This window comes from Vigna umbellata, chromosome 5, assembly GCF_029865625.1.
Source record: "Vigna umbellata cultivar VRB3 chromosome 5, Vumbellata_1.0, whole genome shotgun sequence".
Classification (NCBI taxonomy): domain Eukaryota; kingdom Viridiplantae; phylum Streptophyta; class Magnoliopsida; order Fabales; family Fabaceae; genus Vigna; species Vigna umbellata.
The window spans coordinates 8604655-8626460 of NC_142169.1; the positions used below are offsets into that span (position 1 = coordinate 8604655).

Genomic DNA, 21806 nt, shown 5'->3' on the forward strand with positions numbered 1-21806 from the left:
AAGAATGAAAGAATAAACCCTAAAAAGGTGAAGCGGAAGCCTCAGCATCCAAGATCCTCCTTCAAAGGGGTGGTAGAGAGAGTGTTTGCCTCGTTCCAGCCAGAGATACCTAACCCTAGGAAACCCTAAAGCTTATGTATCATTCGTAAATTACAAAAAGTCAAGTCCAAGCCCATTAAAGTGCCGCTCAGCGGTAAACTACCGCTCAGCGGTGATTGCGTGACTTGTTTTCTCCCCTCAGCGGACCTCCCGCAAACTCCTGAGTGCCGCTCAGCGGTAAACTGCCGCTGAGCGGTGACTTCGGCTTCTCCTTTTGCACTTTTTGTTGTCTTTTCTGATTTCATCTCTCTCCTTCTTCACTTCTTTCACCAAATTCACCTTAAAACCTGCACAAAAACACTGAAATCAAGCATAAACCTGTCCAGCTCTCTTATTTCCAAAAATATAAAGAAAAGCATGATTTCAAGCTAGTTTCTAAGTGTAAAGGTTTCTTTTAGTGTCAATTTTAATCATGAAAATAACAGTTTTTCAACTGTTATCACCCTTCTAGAACGATATCGGCTCTCCCTCCCTTTCTATCTAAGGAGACATCTACATTGAGATACCATAACTGCATTGAGCCATCAGGTATAAATGTTAATTCAACGGTGAAATCTGCTAGATATTGGCCCTTAATGGACCCCCGAGGTTCAAAGCATAAACTGAACTCGGAGAGCTCAATGGACCAAGAAACCATCCTTCCACCAAGTCAGGTTTCCTGAGAATTTTAGCAACTGGATGGTTCGTTCGTACTACCACTTGATGGCTCTCAAAGTACGGTCGGAGACGGCGGGCTACTGTTAACAAGGCTAGAGTCACCTTTTCTATTTGGGAATATCGCTCTTCCTCCCCCTGTAAGGCCTTGTTGACAAAATAAATCAACTTGAATTCTAGGGCTTCCTAGATGAGAGCCGCACTCACAGTGTTGTTTGATGCAGTTATGTATAACTATAAGTCATACCCTGGTATTGGTCGGGCCATAATTGGTGGGATATTGAGGATATCTTTGATAGCAGTAAGAGCCTTTTTGCACTGATCGTCCTAGTGTTGCATGATTCCTTTCTTCATGTTCTTAAGAATAGGTTTTATGTGCTCCGCCAATATTGGGATGAATTGTGACAAAGCTGTTAGTCGACCCATTAGGCGTTGCACCTCTTTCAGATTAGTGGAGCTTTGCATCTCCAAGATCACTTGGCATTTATCCGGATTGGCCTTGATTCCTCGAGAGGTTAGCGTAAACCCTAAGAAATTTTTGGATGGTACACCGAAGGTGCATTTTGAGGGATTTAGCCGCATATCATACTGTCGAACCTGAAGGAAGACTTCAACTAAGTCTTTTAAGTGTTGCTCCACTGATTGACTTCTGACCACCATATCGTTGACGTATACTTCCATGCATTTTTCAATTTGGTGGTGGAAAATTTTATCCATGAGACGCTGATAAGTGGCACCTGCATTCTTTAGACCGAACGACATTACCTCATAACAGTAATTGGCCCGCTCGGTTACGAAAGTTGTCCTTTCCTGATCTGGTACGTACATCGGGATCTGGTTATATCCCGAGTATTCGTCCAGAAAGCTTAACACTGCGTGATCTGAAGCTCCGTCCACCAAACTGTCAATGCTTGGGAGAGGGTAGGAATCCTTAGGACACGCCTTGTTTAGATTGTAAAGTCGACACACATTCTTCACTGGCCATTCGGTTTTTTTAACCATAACGACGTTTGCAAACCATGTAGTACAGGTTACCTCCTTGATGAACTGGGCTTGTAGTAGCTTGGTGACCTCCACCTGTATAGCGTATCGCTTTTCTTCACCAAATCTTTGCTTCTTTTGAGCGATCGACCGTGCTTCTTTAAATATGGCTAATTTATGCGTCATGACACTTAGGTGGATGCCTAACATATCGGAGGCTACCCAAGCGAACAGATCGGCATTTGCTTTCAACATTTCTGCCAAATTAGACTCATCGTTCGGCTCCAGCCCTCCTCCCATGGATGTTTTTTGTGACTCATTTTTTTACAGTGTGAACATCTTGACGTCTCCCTAGGGTTGGATGCGATCGTCGATGTTGGTTTTTGGGTCAAGGTTGATCGTTGCTGTCTCTGCACCCCTAGACTTCTTTGGTGATACAAAGGGTGTGACTTTTAGGCCAGCAACATAACACTATCAAGCCGTTCGTTGATCGACTCTCACCGTACAGATATTACCCTTATCGGACGGGAATTTCATAGCTAAGTGAGGGGTGGATACAATGGCTCTGAAAGCATTCAGGCAGGGTCTCCCTAGTAGTGCATTGTAAGAAGTGTTTGCTTCTACCAACAAGAACCTTATTCTGATCTCTCTTGCCTCCTTACCTGTCCCGAGTCGAGTTCTCAAGTCTAGGTATCCTCGAGTATCTAATATTTCTCCTGCGAACCCCACAATTTTCTCACTGAATGAGGCTATTATGTCTTTGGATAAATCTATTTTTAGGAACGTAGTCCAATATAGGATGTTGACCGAACTACCTTGATCAATCAACACTTTAGTGACATCGTACCGTGTTATCTCGACAATGATGACCATGGGATCATCTTGATCGGGGTCTGGTGCGTGAAAATCTGCATTGGTAAAAGTAATATCTAGCATGGATCGGGGTTGTCGATCTACCATGCAAACAATTTTCAGACTCCTTAAGTGTCTTTTTCGGGCTGAAGATGATGCCCCTCCCCCTTCGAAGCCTCCCGATATGGTATCAAATCGCCCGCGGATGGATCTTTCCTGTTCATGATCACGATTGTGGCTTCGGGAGTACCTCCTACGTCGGTCGTCTTTTCGAGATGGTCGTTCAGGGCTTCTACGTGAAGCTCTCCCTCTAAGAGGACTTCTCATTTTAGCTCCCTCCTCTCTAACATACTTTTGGAGATAGCCCGCCCGAACGAACCTTTCTATTTCATCCTTCACTAGGGTGCATTCTTCGGTGGAGTGGCCATGGTTTTGATGAAGATGACAAATTCTTCCTTTGTCGGCATTCTTTGGGGAGGGTCTTTTTCGAACCGTGAGTAGTTCGGCGTGAAGGGCTTCCTCGAGTACTTTTGTCGTAGGCGCGTTAAGAGGTGTATAATGATCATATTTAGGCGTCTAGGTGAGTTCCTTTCGGGGAGGCCTGTCGTTTTTGTTGGAAAATTGCTTCCCTTCTTTCTTGCTCTCATTGGTGGGGACTTCATGTTGCTTCTTCCTTGAGTTTCTCATGTCCTCAATACGAATAAATTCAGCAATCCTCTCCTGGAGTTCCTCCATAGATTTTGGTGGTTTGGCATACATTTGTTCAGAAAAATAGCCTGGTTTTAAACATGACGACAAGTTATTAATGACAAAAGTGTGATTCGCATCTTTCACCCGTCGCGCAGTCTCGTTGTACCTTTGGATGAACGCCTTTAAGGTTTCATCTTTTCCCTGCTTGGTGTTTACCAATTCTGCTAGCGTCATCTCTCGCTTTCGATTGGATGCATATTGTTTTCTAAAAAGAGTTTCTACCGTGGCAAAGCAGTCTACCGTGTCTAGAGGGAGGGTATGGTATAATTCCAGTGCTTCATCCCTTAACGACAAGGAGAAAGCCCTGCATATGACTGGATCACTATTTGTGTAGAATGTCATCGCATTGGTGAAGATCCTGAGGTGGTTATCAGGGTTCGCCGAGCCATCGTATCTCTCCAATGTTGGAGGAGGTTTCTCCGACATACGAGTTTGCATGATGATCGCTGTAAACGGAAGTAGACTGGTAGGCCAAATAGTTTGAAGGGGTGTTGGTGTGAGTTCCCTTCTCCCCTGACCGCCAGGTTCAGTATGGGCAGATCGTTCCCCGTTATGACTACCCTCATTATCCCCATTTATGTTTGAGGCGGATAGTTCGAGTGGGGGTCGTTGTGCCCTTAAGGTCGCAATTTCTTCTGCCTGTTTCCGCTATAACTCTTGTTGTTCTTGTATGGTTTGTGCATGTGCTTCGATCTGGGCTTGTAACTCTCTAATTAGATCTCTGGTGTTATGCTCTTCCATGTTTCTTGTGGTCACCATTGGGTGTCTTCAAGCCTCGGACCCCATGGTAGGCGCCAAAATGTTTCAGTGTGGGTGTTGTGGGACCGAGATACTAACCTGTTTAATGTACTTTCCTTGTTTACGATCGTCTGATTGCTTGAGTCGCTCGTTTTCGGACCGTTCAATTTCTCCCCGCTATGACCACTCGGCTACCTTCTTGATAGAAAAGGGGGGAGAGGTACCTGCAAAGGCACTCTGACGCTCAAGTTAGGCGTCTGTTGAAGGAGTTTTGCTCACTAATAAGTGTTATCGTAATTGAGTATTGTAAACTCAGTATAGTGTAAATAGAACGTACCTGGCTTTTTGCCCTGGCTCTGTACTTATAGGTTTTCATAAGTCCAATAAAATATAAACGAACTTACCTTAAACAGATTTATCTTAAAATCCGGTCGGTTGCTCATAAACAGTTTTATCAATATTTGATCAATATCTTTAATCAGATATCTTTGATTACTTTATCTTCTACTGGACTATTAGCCCAGTAATAATTTAAGCGTTGACCCAATTATTTATTGGCTCATCAACGTATTACTCTTAGCATAAGTCACGCAATCGCTGGTCCAACTGCGGCCCAATCTAACTAATCGATCGGTCAACTCTCTTAAGCGTTTGGCCTAGATATCATACTATTAAAAAACATCCAGAAAATGTCCATGAAGTGATTGATTTCCGGAAAAAAAAAATTCCAAAACTGTTTATTATGTTTCGGAGATAAATTCTGGGATTGATAGGAGAAGTGGTATGGTTTCGAAAGAAAATGATAGGGTGGAAGAACTAATTACCTAAAACATTTTGAATATTTAAGACTGAATGACGAAAAATCAAAGATAGGGACACGGATACCAGCAGAAAAAAGAGGAATGACAAAATTAAAAATATAAAACACGAGATACATGTATTATTATATACTGAGTATATTATAGTAAAAAAAAAAGCTTAAGAGAAATATTTATAATAAATTAAACATAAAAATTTAATCTTAATGAACTTAAGTTAGATATATTTACTAAAAATTTTTAAATAAAAATAAATTAAGTATACCAAATATATTTAAATATAAAAATTAAATAAATTAAACTAATTTATTTGAATATAAAAAATTAAACATGGCACAAATTAAAAATTAATTATAATATAATTATTATATATTTTTTAAATAATATTATCTTATTCGATTATTTTATATTATGTTATATATTTAATTTTTCGTATAATTATTGTAGAATTGATTTTATTGATTAATATATTTTCTTAAGTAAAAGTTTATTTTATTTTTTATGATATTTATATCCAATAAAACTTTAATATATCATTTAAAAAATAAAATTTGTTTTAAATTTTGATTTTTTTAAAAACTTTTATGTTTTGAATTAAAAAATAAAATAAAATAAAAACATAAGAGCAATTAGTCTCATAAGAAAGGAGAAATATTCAATGGGAGAAATCAGACTTCTAAGGAATAAAAAAGACTAGGGAGTTGCTCCCTCCACCACCACCAACCACTCCCTGCACCTCTTCATACCTAATTTGCCCTTCTATAAAACGGATGTCAACATCCGTTTCACCTTCAACGGATGTTGACATCCGTTAACGGATGTGCCACATCCGTTTAATAAATTTTTAAAAAGTATTTTATTTATTATTTAAATAATAATATATACATTAAATTAATAATAATTATTTTATTAAATAAAAAAAATTAATTTATAAATAATTAAATAATAATTTTTAAAAAATTAAATAATATATATTAATTTAAAATATAAAAAATTAAAAACAAAAAAAACAAAAAAGGCAACGGATGTTGCCACATCGATGTGGCACATCCGTTTTAATATATTTATAACAAATTTTTTAATTATTATTTAAATAATAATACATAAATTAAATTTAATAATAATTATTTTATTAAATAAAATAAAATTAATTTATAAATAATTAAGTAATAATTTTAAAATAATTAAATAATATTTATACATTAATTTAAAATAAAAAAATTAAAAAAAAAAACTAAAAATCAAAAAAAAAATGCAACGGATGTCGCCACATCCGTTAACGGATGTAGCACATCCGTTTTAATATATTTATAACAAAATTTTTTAATTATTATTTAAATAATAATACATAAATTAAAATTAATAATAATTATTTTATTAAATAAAATAAAATTAATTTATAAATAATTAAGTAATAATTTAAAAAAATTAAATAATATTTATATATTAATTTAAAATACAATAAATTAAAAAATTAAAAATTAAAAAAAAAAAGTCAACAGATGTGGCACATCCGTTGAAGAATTTTTTCTTCAACAGATGTTGACATCCGTTGAAGAAAAGAGGTGGGGGTGTAGGATATTTTAAAATATAAAGGATAATTTTGGAATTTTAGAAAAATGTGGTGGTACAGGGAGCAAAGTGGGGTGGTGTAGGGAGCAACACCCTTAGTTTTTTAAGGAAGGAGAAAAATCTGATGGTGTTAAGCTCAATGTCGATTGGGTTAAGTGGTGTTAGGCCCAATTTCATTGGGGTCCAGATTATTAAAACATCCAACCTAATAGACATTTATGATTCATTAGAGATGAGGCGTTAGACAATAAAGAAGAGACATTAAAAACTAGCGACAAAATTAAATAGAACATTGGAAGATAATAAAGGAAAACTTAGGTTAAGGGAGAGAGAAGGATAAATGGGCTATGATGCTAGGAAAAAATAAGATCACTTTTTGAATGTTTTAGTTGAATGGATTTTATCTTTTTGCTAAAAAAAATTTTAATAAATAATTTCTTTTATTATATTTGATTTTATGTTTTATTATTTATTAACATTAAATGTTGTGTTTTATAAAAAAGAATAAAATATACCTACTTTATATAGTACATATATAAAATATTTCAAATATATAGTACATGTGATTTAAAATTTTTCAAAAAAATTTAAATTTTTTCAATATATATACATATAATTTTAAAAAAAAAATAATCCGCCACTGGTAACAAGGTATAAAAGTAATTAATCAATGTCTACTCAGTGTATCACCATAGAATGACTTTCTATTGAACATGTGAATAAAGAAGGAAAAAAGAAAAATTATATATATCATTCCACAAAGTAACGAGAAAAATGATAAGAGAAAATATATTCCTTGTTTCGTTTATTTTTTATTTCTTGGACTTATACCTTGTAAGATATATCTTGGTTTAATTTATTTGATATTGAAGTACAAATAGTAATTGCAGTTTAGGCCAAGAGGAGTAGAAGAAAATAGGCATATACAATCAGGCTACAATTAATGTTCATTCGAGCATTTGTCAACTTCATCCAAATGGAGGCATGAACAACATTGGTTAAATCTTGGCCATCGATTTAGATTTAGAATTTGTAAATTTTAATTTTAATTCTTGAATTTCCCTCCATTGTTGTTCATTTTTGCATGCCATAAACTATTTATTATTGCAACATTATTCAAGCAAAATGGAATGATAACAAAGTCAATATTCATAAAGTGATTGTTAACAAACACGAGTAGCTAATGCAAGTTCTGAAGTTGTATGAAAAGATAGGGATGTTAAGAGCCATGTGTAACAACAAATTTTAGAATAATGACAGGAACAAAACTACTATGACTATAAAGTTCATATTAATTCAAGACATAAATAATAGTAAGAGTAAACTAGAAATTTTCCCAGATGTGAATGATGTCTGTCACTCTATCTTCCATTTGGTTCAGAGAGCCTTGATCTGCATCCTACCTGTTCTAGAAATTTGGTGAGACGCATGTGTTTTGCAGCCCATTGTTCAGCCAACTTCTGCTCCTTGCTTTCTGCATCTCTTCTCAATCCTGCTAACTGCTCCCTGTATTCTGCTTCAATTCTATCCAATGCAGTTGTTTGTTCCTCCCTCAAAGCTTTGATCTTTGCTTCAACTTCCTCCATCTTCTCCCTTCTCCGCCCTGCCTTCTCCGACTCCAGCTGCAGCTCCACCCTGCTCAACCGCCACGCCGCCTCCTTCTTCTGAGCTGCCAAAGCATGATGCACTTCTTCCAACTCTTTGCAGCACTCCACCAGCTCAGACATCACCATGTTTTCACCAAATGCTAGAACACCTCCATGAGGACCCACATTCCCCAAAACAAGAGGACCACCATTGTCTGGTCCTCTCACCGGTTGCATCCACGGAGGTGGCGCCGCCGAGGGAGACAGACTGAGAGTCACAGAAGGTGAGGGTGGCCTCACAGGTGCTGTGCCATTGGAGTTTGAAAGCCAAGATGGAAGCAAGGCCTGTGCAGGCGCAGGTTGATCGGTGTGCAGAAATGAACTGTTAGAAGTAGCCATAACAAATGATGGTGAAGGCCTTTCTTTCACAAGTTTCTCAGCAAAACTCTCGAGTATATGCTCGTAGTTGCTATCGTTAATCGGGTCAATGGTGCAGTTATTCCCCTTTGTTTCTCTTTGCTGCTTTTCTTTGAACACTTCCCACCACTTTCCTAACCTCTTGGCAGTGCGACCTGGAACTTGTGCTGCTATTTTCTTCCACTTGTTTCCGTGTGTTGCTTGAAGGTTGATGACAAGACGCTGCTCTTCCTCTGTAAGAGATCCTTTCTTAATGCCAGGCTTCAGGTAGTTCTTCCACCTCTCTAAGCATGACTTTGCATCCCTATTGAGAGGTGTGTTCATGCGCTGAGACACGAGATTCCATTCTCTTGGACCATACTGCTTGACGTATGCGCGTAGTAATGCATCCTCTTCAGCTCTCCAACGTTGCCTATCCTTCATTTCCAAGAGCATATCCCACAGCAAGTTGCTTGGAACTTGAAATCTTCATGATGTCTCTACCAAATTCATCACAAGATGAGGCATCAATTCATCACAGTTCAAGTTAAGAACAAAGTTGTGAGGGAAAAGGTAGATTTTTTACAGTTTCCAACCACATGTGCACAAATGAGCAAAAGTAATCAGACAACACTGAATTCTTGTTATTACCAATGCATTCATATCATTCTTTAGATATACATACAAATCTGGTAAATAAAACAAAGACAAGCTCATCCTCCATGAATATATAGTTAAACATTATACACAACTATCTGCTAGAACAATTCAGTTAAGATCAGACAGAGATACAAAAGATTAAGTCATTAATAAAAACCAAAAAGTTGTGGCTTTTTAAAAATACAATCTACCAAAAGACAAGAAACAAAACAACAAGTCTCTGCATCATTTTCCCTCTCACTTGTTCCTGTATTGCAGCACTAGAAATGTTCAAAAAAAAGAGTTCACGTGACAATGCCAAATACATGTCAGAAATAAAGAATGGAAACTAACTGCATGAAGCATCTAACAGAAACAAACAATGCATAAAACATATTTTGTAAGAGATCATGTGATAAGAGTAGAAATGCCCAAGGATCAATACCTTCAACTTCAAAACAACAATTTTTTCTCAGCCTAAGTACTATTAGCAACAATACTATTCTTTCAGAACTTCAGTTAGTGAATCTATAAAGCCATTCTCCATGAATTATTTCCATGTGCTCTTCTAACAATACAATCAAGAACAATGAACGAGAAAAAACTGTACTAGTAGCTTAACCACTCCCTTCCCCCACAATATAAAAAAAACTTTAAGAGTAGTTTAGTGGTCATATCCCAATTCTTCAATTGCAGCTTTAGCTGATTATCCACACGCACAAGCTTCGGATACACACATTGCACTTATGTAAGCTCATTGACAGACGGGGAGACCCAAAGAGCGTTCAGAACATCAATTGAAGGAAGACACAGAGAAATAAAGACTAAACTTGAAAACATTACGGTAATTAAAACAGAAAGCAAAAAAATCAACGAGCAAATACAAATTCAGGAACTCCACGAAACCATCTGAAGCAGCACCAAAGTAAGGGCACATAAGCCAAAACATGTAACACAATATTGAGTTAACATTATAGCACACCAAGACACCAAGGAAAATGCTGAAAGGAGCTTCACTGCATTTTCTCACTGGCTACTAATTCGCATAAGCCAAATCCTCAAACATGCATACACAGTGCAAAGAACACAGCAAACCAACAAAACTTTACAAACATCGCCAAAATATTTACAAAAAACAACCCTTTTGAAAAAAAAAAAAGAGAGAAAAAACTTCCAGAATCCAGTTAGCCACCACAAAATAAAAACACAAGCTAAAAAGTGTGGAAAAAAGAAAAGAACTTTTTCATACTAGGTAGCATAGCACCCCAGATGGTTCCTACAGCACTTGAAGTAAAAAAGGAAGCACCCCAGATGGTTAAAAGCTAAAAAGATGAAGAGGAGATGCTCACAGGGGGTCGGTGTGACTGCCTAATGAGAGATAAGCTATGAGGTCTGGTCCATGAAACAACGGCACAAGTTGAAGCAGTGGTGGGTTCTTAAAGCAGAGGGAAAGTGAAAACCAAGGTGCAGAGAGCGAAAAAGAGAGAGAAGGGCTGTGTTGTGTAGTGCTGTGTTAGAGGCTTGGAGGAGTAAAGACAGAGAAGTGAAGTAAAATGGACCAGAGAGAGAGAGAGAGAGGAAAGGTTGATAAGACAAGACATGGAGAGAGACCCCACAGTGTGACAGAGAGAGCGAGAGAGGGTACGTCAGTTTCAGCGCCTAATATGCGAGAAAGAAACCAGAGGGCACGCGAATGATAAGGGACACACATCACATGATAATTTCACCCTCCACTTAAACCTACTTCTAATTATCATTACACTTATCGCTAATAAATTCTCTTAGTTAATATAGTGAGTTTAAGGTTTTTCCCTTATAATTATAAAATTTATTACATTAAATTTGTGTTCTTAATTGTGTAGATTGAACGTCGATGTAACTAAGGATGTTACATGTGTTAGATGTCTACCGCAAGAATTTTTGTTCAACGTGGTATTCATGTGATAAATGTGTAGTATTATTTTTTTAAAATTGTTTTAATATTTAGAGTTTATTTTTTTGAGATTGTTTTAATCGTTCTTAGAATAAATATACAGTCAACTTATTAATTACAGTCAAAGCATATAGTTGTCAGAATAGGTTTAACCTATCCAACTAAAACTTAAAACTTGGTTATGAGATTGCTTTGATTAACTCTTAAAACCAGTAATATAAAGAATCAGTGTATTACTATATTTAACCCAATCAAAAAACAGTTATAGGTGTTCTTTTTTATTTAGATAAATTAAAGAAAAATAAGTTAAAAAAAATACTAAAATGGTTAATTAATATATTATGACTTATGATTGAATAAAGTTTAGAAGAGGTGAAACATTTTATGGTACATGGCATTTGTCTGTGTAAAATGTTGCTCCTGCAGATTCATAAATAAAGATGACAGAAGAAAAGGTTGCACACAGTAATAGCATTTGTTATAACAGAAAAAATAAAAAAGAGTGGTACGTGCTTACGTCTTCAAGGGAATTTGCCAGCGTAAGAGTTAGTGTGCTTTTCAAAATAAGGGCTATTCAGTAATCTTCAACCTTTTTATTTATATTTTTAAAGATTTTTTAATTAAATTCTTAATTCTTTTTCAAAACATGTCCATGATAGACCATGCAAAGGGTGGAGAACATAGATGACAACTTGACCAAATAGGAATGAAATAAATAAGGAAGAATCCAACTTTAGGATCACAATGAGAATAACAAACTAAGGTACATCTTTATGTTTGTAGTACTTATTTTATTAATGTGATCAAATATTGATTGTGTTGTGAGATACTCTTCTCATTTGTCTAGCCATTTACTAGGGTTTATTTATTGGATTGATTATAACACATTTCAACAGGAATTAAATTTATTTTATTATATTAATTAAATCAGTTTAAAGCAATAATAGTATGAATAATGAGAAAAAATAATTATGATATTTAACATGGACATTCAAAGATGTATTAATGTTGATTTTAATTCAATTGAAGGATTTGTTAGTTGTGATTAAGAACTTAAAGAATTATAAACTCATTCTTTTAAATTTATAGATCGAATATGATATATTGGATTTATAATTTAAGATTTAAAATTTAGAATTAAGAATTTATTGATGTGAACACTCTAAGTAAAATCTTAGAGGTATATCTTTTTATGCAAAATAGATCAAATATTTGCTATTTTTTAAGATTTTTGTTTATTTTTTAGTTTTTTTTAGAAATTTGTACTTTAGGTATGATAATAATTTAAAAATAATGAGATTCAATTATTTTAATATTAAATGATTTTAATATAAATAGTTTCATTATAAACAAGTTTTATTATTTTAAAATATATTATTTCTTTATAAATCATTTTTCTAGAATCTCTTAACTTTTCACTAGGAGTTCTCATCCTTTGTTTGTCTGATTGAATAATTGAGACCGTAAGATTGATCATAACTACAAATTCTTCAATTTTGATCAACCAGTTTATTTGTTTGAGTAAATTGAGTTTTAACTCTTTTTCTTTGGTATTTTCTTGTATATGTTGCATGCGGGTCTTGCTCAGCTTGCATGTGTCTTCTGAGTCTTCAATTTGAGTCTTTGTTGGTCAGTGGCTCTAACGATGTACTTTGATCGTGCTTTTGTTATTCATAAGAGAAGATAGAGCTTTTTGAGCTTTTAGAACTTTTTAGGACTCTAGAACTGTTTTAGGACTCTAGAGCTATTTGGTCAATTGTCAGGTAAAGGGAACTAGTTACTTTACTTTTATCTGATAGGCAAGTTTTGATTGATGCGTCTGGTAGTTGGATTGTGTAATTGAGTTATTTGATGAGATATGACATGTTGAGTTAAATTAGGAAGCTTGAATTGCCTTAGATATAATGTGATTAAAACTCTCTTATGATTGAATGATTGAGCTTGTATTTTGAGTGAATTGTATTGCTGAAATGCATATGATCTAAGAATTGGTTGGTTTAAATATATGTGAATGGTGTTAGACTAGCTTTGCAAGGCTAGAACGACATTAATATGCAAAATTCTATTATACAAAATTTATTATGCAAAATTATGCAAACTCGTTGAACAAAGTCAAAGTCAGAGAGTTCACTGATTTGACGGTCATTGGGCGAGAATATACTCATTGGGTGACTTTTGAGAGAATTTAAGTATGTAAGTTCCAGTAATTTTCTTGCTGAGTGAGCAAATTTAGTGGCTGAGCGAGTGTGATGTCAGGCACTACTAGTTGAGCGAGTAGGTGGCTAAGCGAGAGTGCTTTCACTGACCAAGTAAATTTGGTGGATGAGCAAAAATATCAAAATTTTAACTAAGCTTTTATATACCTCTTAAGATGTGTTTAATGAGTGTGATTATGTGGATGTTAAAAACAATGATTGGTTTATAATATATGATTATGAGTATTATTTCGGTTATAGGGTCGAGGTTATATATTCTTCGACTTTTGTGTGTCCTAACGCTCGTCTTCGTCACTGTTCGTCCTTTAAAATGCTTGATCCAATTAGGAGGTTACCTACAGAAGATACTTCGGTGCCAAAGTCAGTAAAAATTCGACTAACTCGACAATTAATGCATAATAAATGCAATCACCTACCTTTTTGCCTCAAACGTGTATTTATAGATTTCGAGGAGAGCTTTGGATTACTAATGACCTAATTGTGACCCATTTGGTGTTAATCATGTTTTTCGTATGCTAATCTCCATCAAGCTTAATCGTTCTTCAAAGATAACTGTTTAGTCTGCATGGTGCAATCGCTCAATCTCTTGGGTGGTCGTCTCGATGTTCTTGACTATGTGGACCGTCCGATCCTGGATTAATCGAACAACTATACAATACAAGTATGTATGGTATTTATTCATGTATGATAATATGATGAATAGTTTGTGATGTGTAATTCATAATGGCTAGAACCAATCCAAGGAGGAATTTGTAGTGATGTTGTTAGTGTGTGCTTTGACATGTGGGGATTCTGAAAGTAGGTATCGTGATATACTACCAACCATTCAATTTATGTAGAGATGAATGGAGTGGAGGAGAAAATGGTAAGAGGTCTTTACGCTGAACTTTTGATCTCATAAAGATTAATCTCGTGAATAGTAGGGTGATAAACCTTGTGTTTATAACTCTATAGAGTATAAATACTACTACGGGTGCACACCTACATTGAATACATATGTCAAAGCATGTACCTGGGTAATTGAGTATAGAGTTAATTGATTATATGTTTATATGAGTTATAGAATGTTATAAATGTTGAACTAATATGTGATGTGTTAAATTGTTTATAAAGTTTTCTTTTAAACACCAACTATCTCTTTTATTGTCTTTGGTGTATTGTTTGTTCCTTTTGCGATGATCACCTGATTGGTGTGAGCAGATAAGAAATAGGTGTTGAAACATCTCTGGTGGAGGATGGTGATGTTGTAGAGCTGCTTTTTAGTTATCTAGTGGTTATGTTTAGTTCTTTTAGATATATTTATTATTATGGTTATTTTTTTCTAGATAACTTTATTAATACTATATCTATAAGTTGAGACAAATATGTTTTAATTTATCAATTTTATAACACCTTATTTTATGAGTAGTAAGCTACTAAAATTGAGATGTTACAATTTTCTTGTTTCTTTTCATATTTCAGTCAATATTTTTGGCTTTTCATGAACTTTTTAACAAGTTTTTACATTTTTTATTTCATTGGTGTTCTTTGGTCATCTTTTTCACCGTTATGTTCACCATGTCTTCAATTTCTTCATTTTTCAATTCTTATGGTGGTATTTATTTATTGGCATGGAGAGTGACGACATTGGAGAAGAACTTTTCTCTAAGAGTCATATGGACTTCTTTTCCATAGAAGGTAAGATGGTGGTGGAAACATTTTCCCTTCTTGTTTTTATTGTCATAGATGATAATTTTACCTTTGGTGCATTAAAATTAGTGTAAAATCCAACCAAAAAGCCATCACCTAAGATGCCAATGAAATATGATTAGATTAAGCATTAGAGTAGACATAAAAATAAATTTCACTATAATTGATCCAAGAGTTTTTATGGATACTCAAAGCAATTGTGTTTTATACGTTTAAGTATATGTTCAGAAATCTAAAGAGAATTAAAAGTTTTCTTTTTTCAATAAGTAACATCGTTGGTCTATTTGCTTTATGTCAAGATTCTTGTAGCTTGATTTTAAAATAACTTTTTACATTGAATGCTTTTGTGTTATCTTTCTTTTATTGTTTTATCTTATTTTTGTTGTATATATATATATATATATATATTATTTACTTTATTAAATAATAATTTATTACCAATTTTAGGTTCTAAGTTCAATACTTAATTGTTGAGTCATTAGATAAAGAATAATTGCAGTAAATTCCAATATTCATAATAATTAAAGTAACTCTATATATGAGTATTTCAAAAGTGGATAAATACATTTTATTGCATCAAATTTTTTAAATATTATAAATACAAATTTTTGCTATAATATTTCTGGGAATATAATTCTTGAAAATGTACTAGAATTTTATAAAACAAACATATTAAAGTTAAAATTATTATTTCCGCAATATATATATATATATATATATATATATATATATATATATAATTGTAACAGAATAATTTTCTTTTATCAAATTAAACTTTGAATATAAAATTATTATATATTTTTTTACATACTTTGAAATAAAATATTTTTTAAATACTTAATTACCACAACTTAAATTTTACTTACATAAAAAATTGTATAATGAAGATGTTAAGTATTTATGTTTTGTATAATTTATTTTATATTTTTCTTGTGCACAAAGCATTCTACAATTTCCCAATAACATATAATCTTACATGAAATGTTAACTATCAAAGGACCATGGGAAATATTTTTTTTTTAGAAGCTAAAATAGTTATTTGTAATGTTTGTTTTACAAGTATGCTTAGGCCCCACAAAGTTTCGAAAGCTATTTATTTTCGGCCAACATTATTATGATTAAATAATTGGGGAGAATTGACTAACCTGTGAGATAGTTTTTAAATTTATGTCGACAATGTCAAATTTTAAATTACACATTTAATTATTTTTCAATCTTCTCATGTTTTTCACCATTTTCACTTATCCAATATGAAATTTCACAACACTTGAATACATTGAATTTATCCCATTTTTAAATAAGGTAATTTAAATTTATTAAAATTTAATTTTTTTATTTGGAAAGATAATTTTAAGTACTATAAAATACAAAATAATTATTAAAATATAAATATAATTTACTAATAATTAAAAATGTAAATATTAATATTTTTTTAATTGATCATAACTTATATTATTTTTCTATCAAAAGTTCATGAACATTTTTCAATTGAAATTGATAAAACTTTTTCTTAGTTAATCTGAATTAAGATTGTTTTTACAAAACACTTTGGTTGAGATTTTTCTAATTTTTTAATTGATATCAGTTAAACATGTTTTTCAATTAATATTAATTTTAAATAATTATAGTTAATGTTGGCCAAAAAATTTACAAATATTAAAATTTTTATTAATAAATTATTCATAGAAAATAATACTCATCATGTTAATGATTGAAAAAATAAAGATAAATTGAAAATCTTTAGGTCACATCCTAAAAATAATGTCTTCAACATGGTTTAAAAAATATTCACTTATATCAAATAGAAAATGTTACGTTCATTTAAATAATATAAATACTATATAAAAACTATATAAAAACTATTACGTAGTCAATAAAATAAAATCGTTATCAAGTAGGGTATATAAAGTGATATTACAGTTAAACAAAACATAATTAAAATTTAACTTTATGTATATGATATTAAACTCAAAATTTAAGTACAAGATTGATTATCTAAAACAATCAAAGAAAAATATAAACAATTATATATACTAAAGCTACTAAACATATGTGTCGTCTTCACCTAATACCTGTTATACAAACACGTCATCTTCCTCTGCTCACACTCATCAAATGATCATTATTCATAGAAAAATCAATCATACACAAACAGACAACCACAAAAATAAGGGTAAGCTAATGAAGAAAAGAATTAACATAGTTTATTAATATTACATCATACGTCACATTTCACATAAAGTTAATCAAACATCATAATCATGCCTTTAACTCTACTGCTCTATAGAATCATTGCTAATGGAAGCACCTTAGACTAGGACCTCCTGCTACTCTCATCACATGCATCACTCCTCTCTAATTAAGAATGAATGATTATTAGAGTGACCCTCCAAGACTGAGCTTTCAACATTCATACCAACAACACTTTGATACAATCACTAAAAATTCTCCTTAGAACTCTTCCAAAATTCAATTCCATACCATAATATATTTCAAATCATATCAATAAGTATTAGATAAAACATCATACCATTAAAATCCAAACATAGTAAAGGAAGAAAAAAAATAAAAACAACCAAGAAAACCCAAACCCACTCGCCCAGTGCCAGAACTATGGTGCCCAACGAACACAGGCTCGCTTAACGAGCACCCTTATGTTAGCCAGCAAGAGCGAAAACAATGAGCTCCACCAGCCTAGCGAGCTGGCTTGCCTAGCCATTGAAACCCACTACTAGAACACCCTAAACACTCGTCCAACGAGCCACTTGCTCGCCCAACAACTTTTCATAATTCTACAAAACATTAATTTTGGAGAATCCGCACCCTCTCAACCTTACACGTCCTATTCTATGCACTTCTACCAACTTCTACCACTTCTATTTGGTATTCTAAGCCACAATAGACCCATCCAAGTATATATGATCCAACTAAAACCAAGTTTAACTCATTTTAACATGGAATTCCAACTCAAAATAAACTAAAACACTACTTTAGACCATAAATTAATTCTACCAGTTTTAACACATAACTTAGCTACTTAGGGGTCTGAACAGTCCAAAATGACCCAACCATAGACCCTAAACCCTCCACTTTGTCTCAGACCTTCTACTTCTAAAACTCATTATTCAAAACCTCTAAAATGCACCTAAAATCATTCAAAACACAATCAATTTGGCTACCACTCTATTATAGATCTCATATCTACTAACTCACAACTCAAACAAGTTATAAATGATCACAGAACAAATCCTAAAGTTTAGTTTCCTCCCTTTGACCTTTTCTTCAAAGTCTCACCTCTCAAAACCTCTATTTTAGACCAAAATGACCTATAACTTGTCATAGTTCTTTCTTCTCAACATTGCACCCAACTTGACACCACCAAACTTCACAACAACAGAATTCATGACAATAACCAAGTCCAAACAAATCATCAAAGTACACCAACATCATTCACTAAGTACATTCATTCAAAAACACTCAATGTTAAGAACAATCATTTTAAGCATAACACTCAACATGCATTAATCTCACCTACTATCAAATATCATTTCATACTTCATAATTCAATTAAAAAAAACATTAGCTTCTCTTACCTGAACATAAACGCTATCAAGATCTACACACACAACCCTTGTTTTAAGCCCAAGGAATTCTAAAAACCCTGCAAACCAGAAAATTGTTATCAAATTGAGTCTTTAGAACCTCTGATCATCAAAGAACTAGAAAAGGAACTCAATTGACACATGCGAAGGAACTCCTGCGCATAGCCTTAATATAAGAATGAAAGGAAAAAAGAACATAAACTTACTTCTCCACAAGGAAAACTAATCAGATGATGATGGAGAATACACTACTATGATCTCCTAGATGCTTCCTAATTGTCAAACAAATGATCCTAGAGTCAAAAATTGTAGAGAGAAAAAAAATGAAACTCAGAGAAAGAATTCTAGAAAGGTGATATGTAACATCCCAATATCTCACATTGGATAATTCATAATTTATATATTGTAACATTACATTTACGGTAACATCCCGTAATCTCACACTTAAAAATTCACAGTTGATATATTTTAAACTCAGATTTCAACTATAAACTCCTAAATATAACTTGAATTCTTCTAACTTATTCTTCGATCTCTTTCTTCCTTGGTATTGTTTCAGACGACATTCCTTCATCTGCTCCCGTATAACGAATTATACGATCATCGCACATACCCAAACAAAACAAACACAAACAAGTAGGGTGAGCTAACATGCAACAAATCATTTATAAAACATATATAATTACCTTGATATAAACATCATATAATAATTATGTTCGACACTCTCATACCACAATTCCTATTAGACACTCGTCTCACAATACCCAATAGACACCACAATACCCAATAGACACTCATCCGGATGATACGTTGATGAGCGGTCACGGGAGGTTATGCACTTGTAATGACTTCTACTTCTTCTTTTTTTTTTCTTTCTCTCTTTTTTTTTTTTATATACAAATACACTTTCAAAATACTTCATACCATTCACAAGGTTAATCCCCTCACTATGTCCAAAACCGGCACATAGACCAGGACCTCCTGCTCCTCTCACCACATAATTCATCCCTCTCTACTTGAGAATAGATGATTATTAGAGTATCAGGATAACCTCCAACTACGGGACCCTCAACATCAACATATACACAAATACCATAACATTTACTTAATCTCTCCACAAGACTCATACCATACTAATATTCCTCAACTCACATTATACCCCTACAAAATCTCCCCATACTACTCATAACATGTTCAGATGCATAAATTCAAATGCAGTATAATAAAATACAATTATCGCATAAATCACAATTATAATTCATAATTTCATATCTACCACAATAACATGAATTAATCAAACATTTTCATTCCAACAACATATTTTGCATAATAATTTAACAGTACAAAATCTGTTCAATAGGATTTAAGTTAAAAACTTGTCGAGTAGACTTCCAGGAAAGAGAGGTGCGTCACAATGGACAACTTAAGTACCAAATCTTTCCTTAGCCAAAGCGTTCCTCAACTAGTTTTTAACAAATTTCTTATTTACAGATTTAAAACAACAGCATATAATATTAACACCGAAATTTAATATAGATATCAAAAAAATCGAAATTAAGCAATATTAAGATCCCTGAGAAGATACGAAATTAATATCTCTAAATCTGTAACTCCGATTTCAAATCTGATTGGTCACAATAATTCACTATTTGTTATAAACTACATATTAAAATTTCAGGTTGATCCAACGGTTAACTAGATAGATATTGAGGTTTTACCGAGGTAACTCAAGTGCAGAATTTTAAGTGGTTTTCGGTTATACTCAAAATGCGAAACTAATTTCCCTAATCACAGACATTTAATTACAAATCTGAACGGTCAAAATGACTTAATATGTCTTATGAATTACATACTAAAGTTTGGGCTCAATCTAACGGTAGATGAAATATATATGAAATTTGTACCATGATAGCTTAAGAACAACAATACAGTGTTCATCCGATTGTTTCACACTTTCGAAATTTCTTTCTCTAAACATAGACCTTCAATTACAAATCCGATCGGTCAAATTGTATTAATATGTCCTAAGAATCATATATCAAATTTTGAGGTTGATCTAACGGTTAAATAGGTCAAAATCTATATTTTTACCGAGACAACTTAGTAACAGAACTACAGGGTGACTAATTTACTCAAACTTGCAGTATTTATTTCTCCAAGTACAGACTTCTATTTTCAAATCCGAACGGTCAAAGTTTAGTAATAGGTCTTAGGATTCACATACTAAAATTTTAGCTAAATCCAACGGTGAAAACAATTAATAGAAAATTTTCACAACAGTAACTCGAAAATAAGAAATTATAATAATGAAAACTAAATTTATATAAGTTAATAGATAACTACCATTACCAAAATTTTAACATACTCATAACTCATATTCATTATCATAACATGGATAAAAAAAATCATAAACAAGAAGGATTAGCTCCCCTACCTCTATTCCAGACTTAATCTCCTGCTCCGAATTTGTTTCCCCGAAACCCTTCAGAACCTCTACTCTTCTTGCAACTAAAAATTTCTCCCTATCTATTTCTCAAGCTCTCACTTGATTCCTCTTCTCTTGGTGCAAAATACCCTTCCCTCCCATGGCTATTTATAGTAAAAAAAATTTACTATTCATTAATATTTTAATATTATTTATTATTTTAATATTATTTAAAAATAATATTTCAATCATTTTCTCACCAAATCTGATCCTAATTTCTACCTACTACTTTCTTCCATGCTAAGAAATCCAAATGCTGAAAATTTATTTTTACTACTTACTTTTTACTATTTACTATTTACTTTTTACTATTCTATTTAAAAAAAATTTTACTAAATAAGTTACCAAAAATTTGAACCTCTCCTTCTAAAATTACTATAATTTTTATATCCAAAATTTACAATTTTCTATCCATTAAAATTATTATTACTAAGAAAATACTAAAATTTACTACTATAAATATATATATATATATATATATATATATATATATATATATATATATATATATTTTATGGTTCTTATATGATAAATGCTTTAGATAATAAGACGAGTTTGTGAAATTCTATCTATATTATTAAATTATTTTAACATTAAAATATTCAATCTCATTATTTTAAAACACTTATCAATTTTAATACTCTATTTCTATATTCTTAGAAAAAATAATAATAATTTAAATTAAAAAATAATCTTATAAACATTAATAAATTAGTCTCAAACAACAAATAATCATCTTAATATTATTTTCATTTTAATCAGGTCAGGATGTTTGAAACCACGTAAATTAATAAAA

At 32.6% G+C, this 21806-nt stretch overlaps 1 protein-coding gene across 2 annotated transcripts; it reads right to left on the bottom strand.

Moving 5' to 3' along the window:
• Nucleotides 1-7695: 7695 nt before the first annotated feature.
• LOC124832842 (transcription factor AS1-like) lies at nucleotides 7696-10656 on the bottom strand. Of its 2 annotated transcripts, none has more exons than XM_047307162.2 (2): nucleotides 10335-10656; nucleotides 7696-8946 (listed from the first exon to the last, which is right to left on the bottom strand). In XM_047307162.2, the coding sequence occupies exon 2, from the start codon at nucleotides 8900-8902 to the stop codon at nucleotides 7826-7828; it is 1077 nt and encodes a 358-aa protein (XP_047163118.2). In that variant the 5' UTR covers nucleotides 8903-8946; nucleotides 10335-10656; the 3' UTR covers nucleotides 7696-7825. The 2 variants fall into 2 exon arrangements, with proteins under 2 accessions (XP_047163118.2, XP_047163117.2); XM_047307161.2 differs by having other exon boundaries at nucleotides 10435-10654.
• Between the last annotated feature and the right edge of the window lie 11150 nt (nucleotides 10657-21806).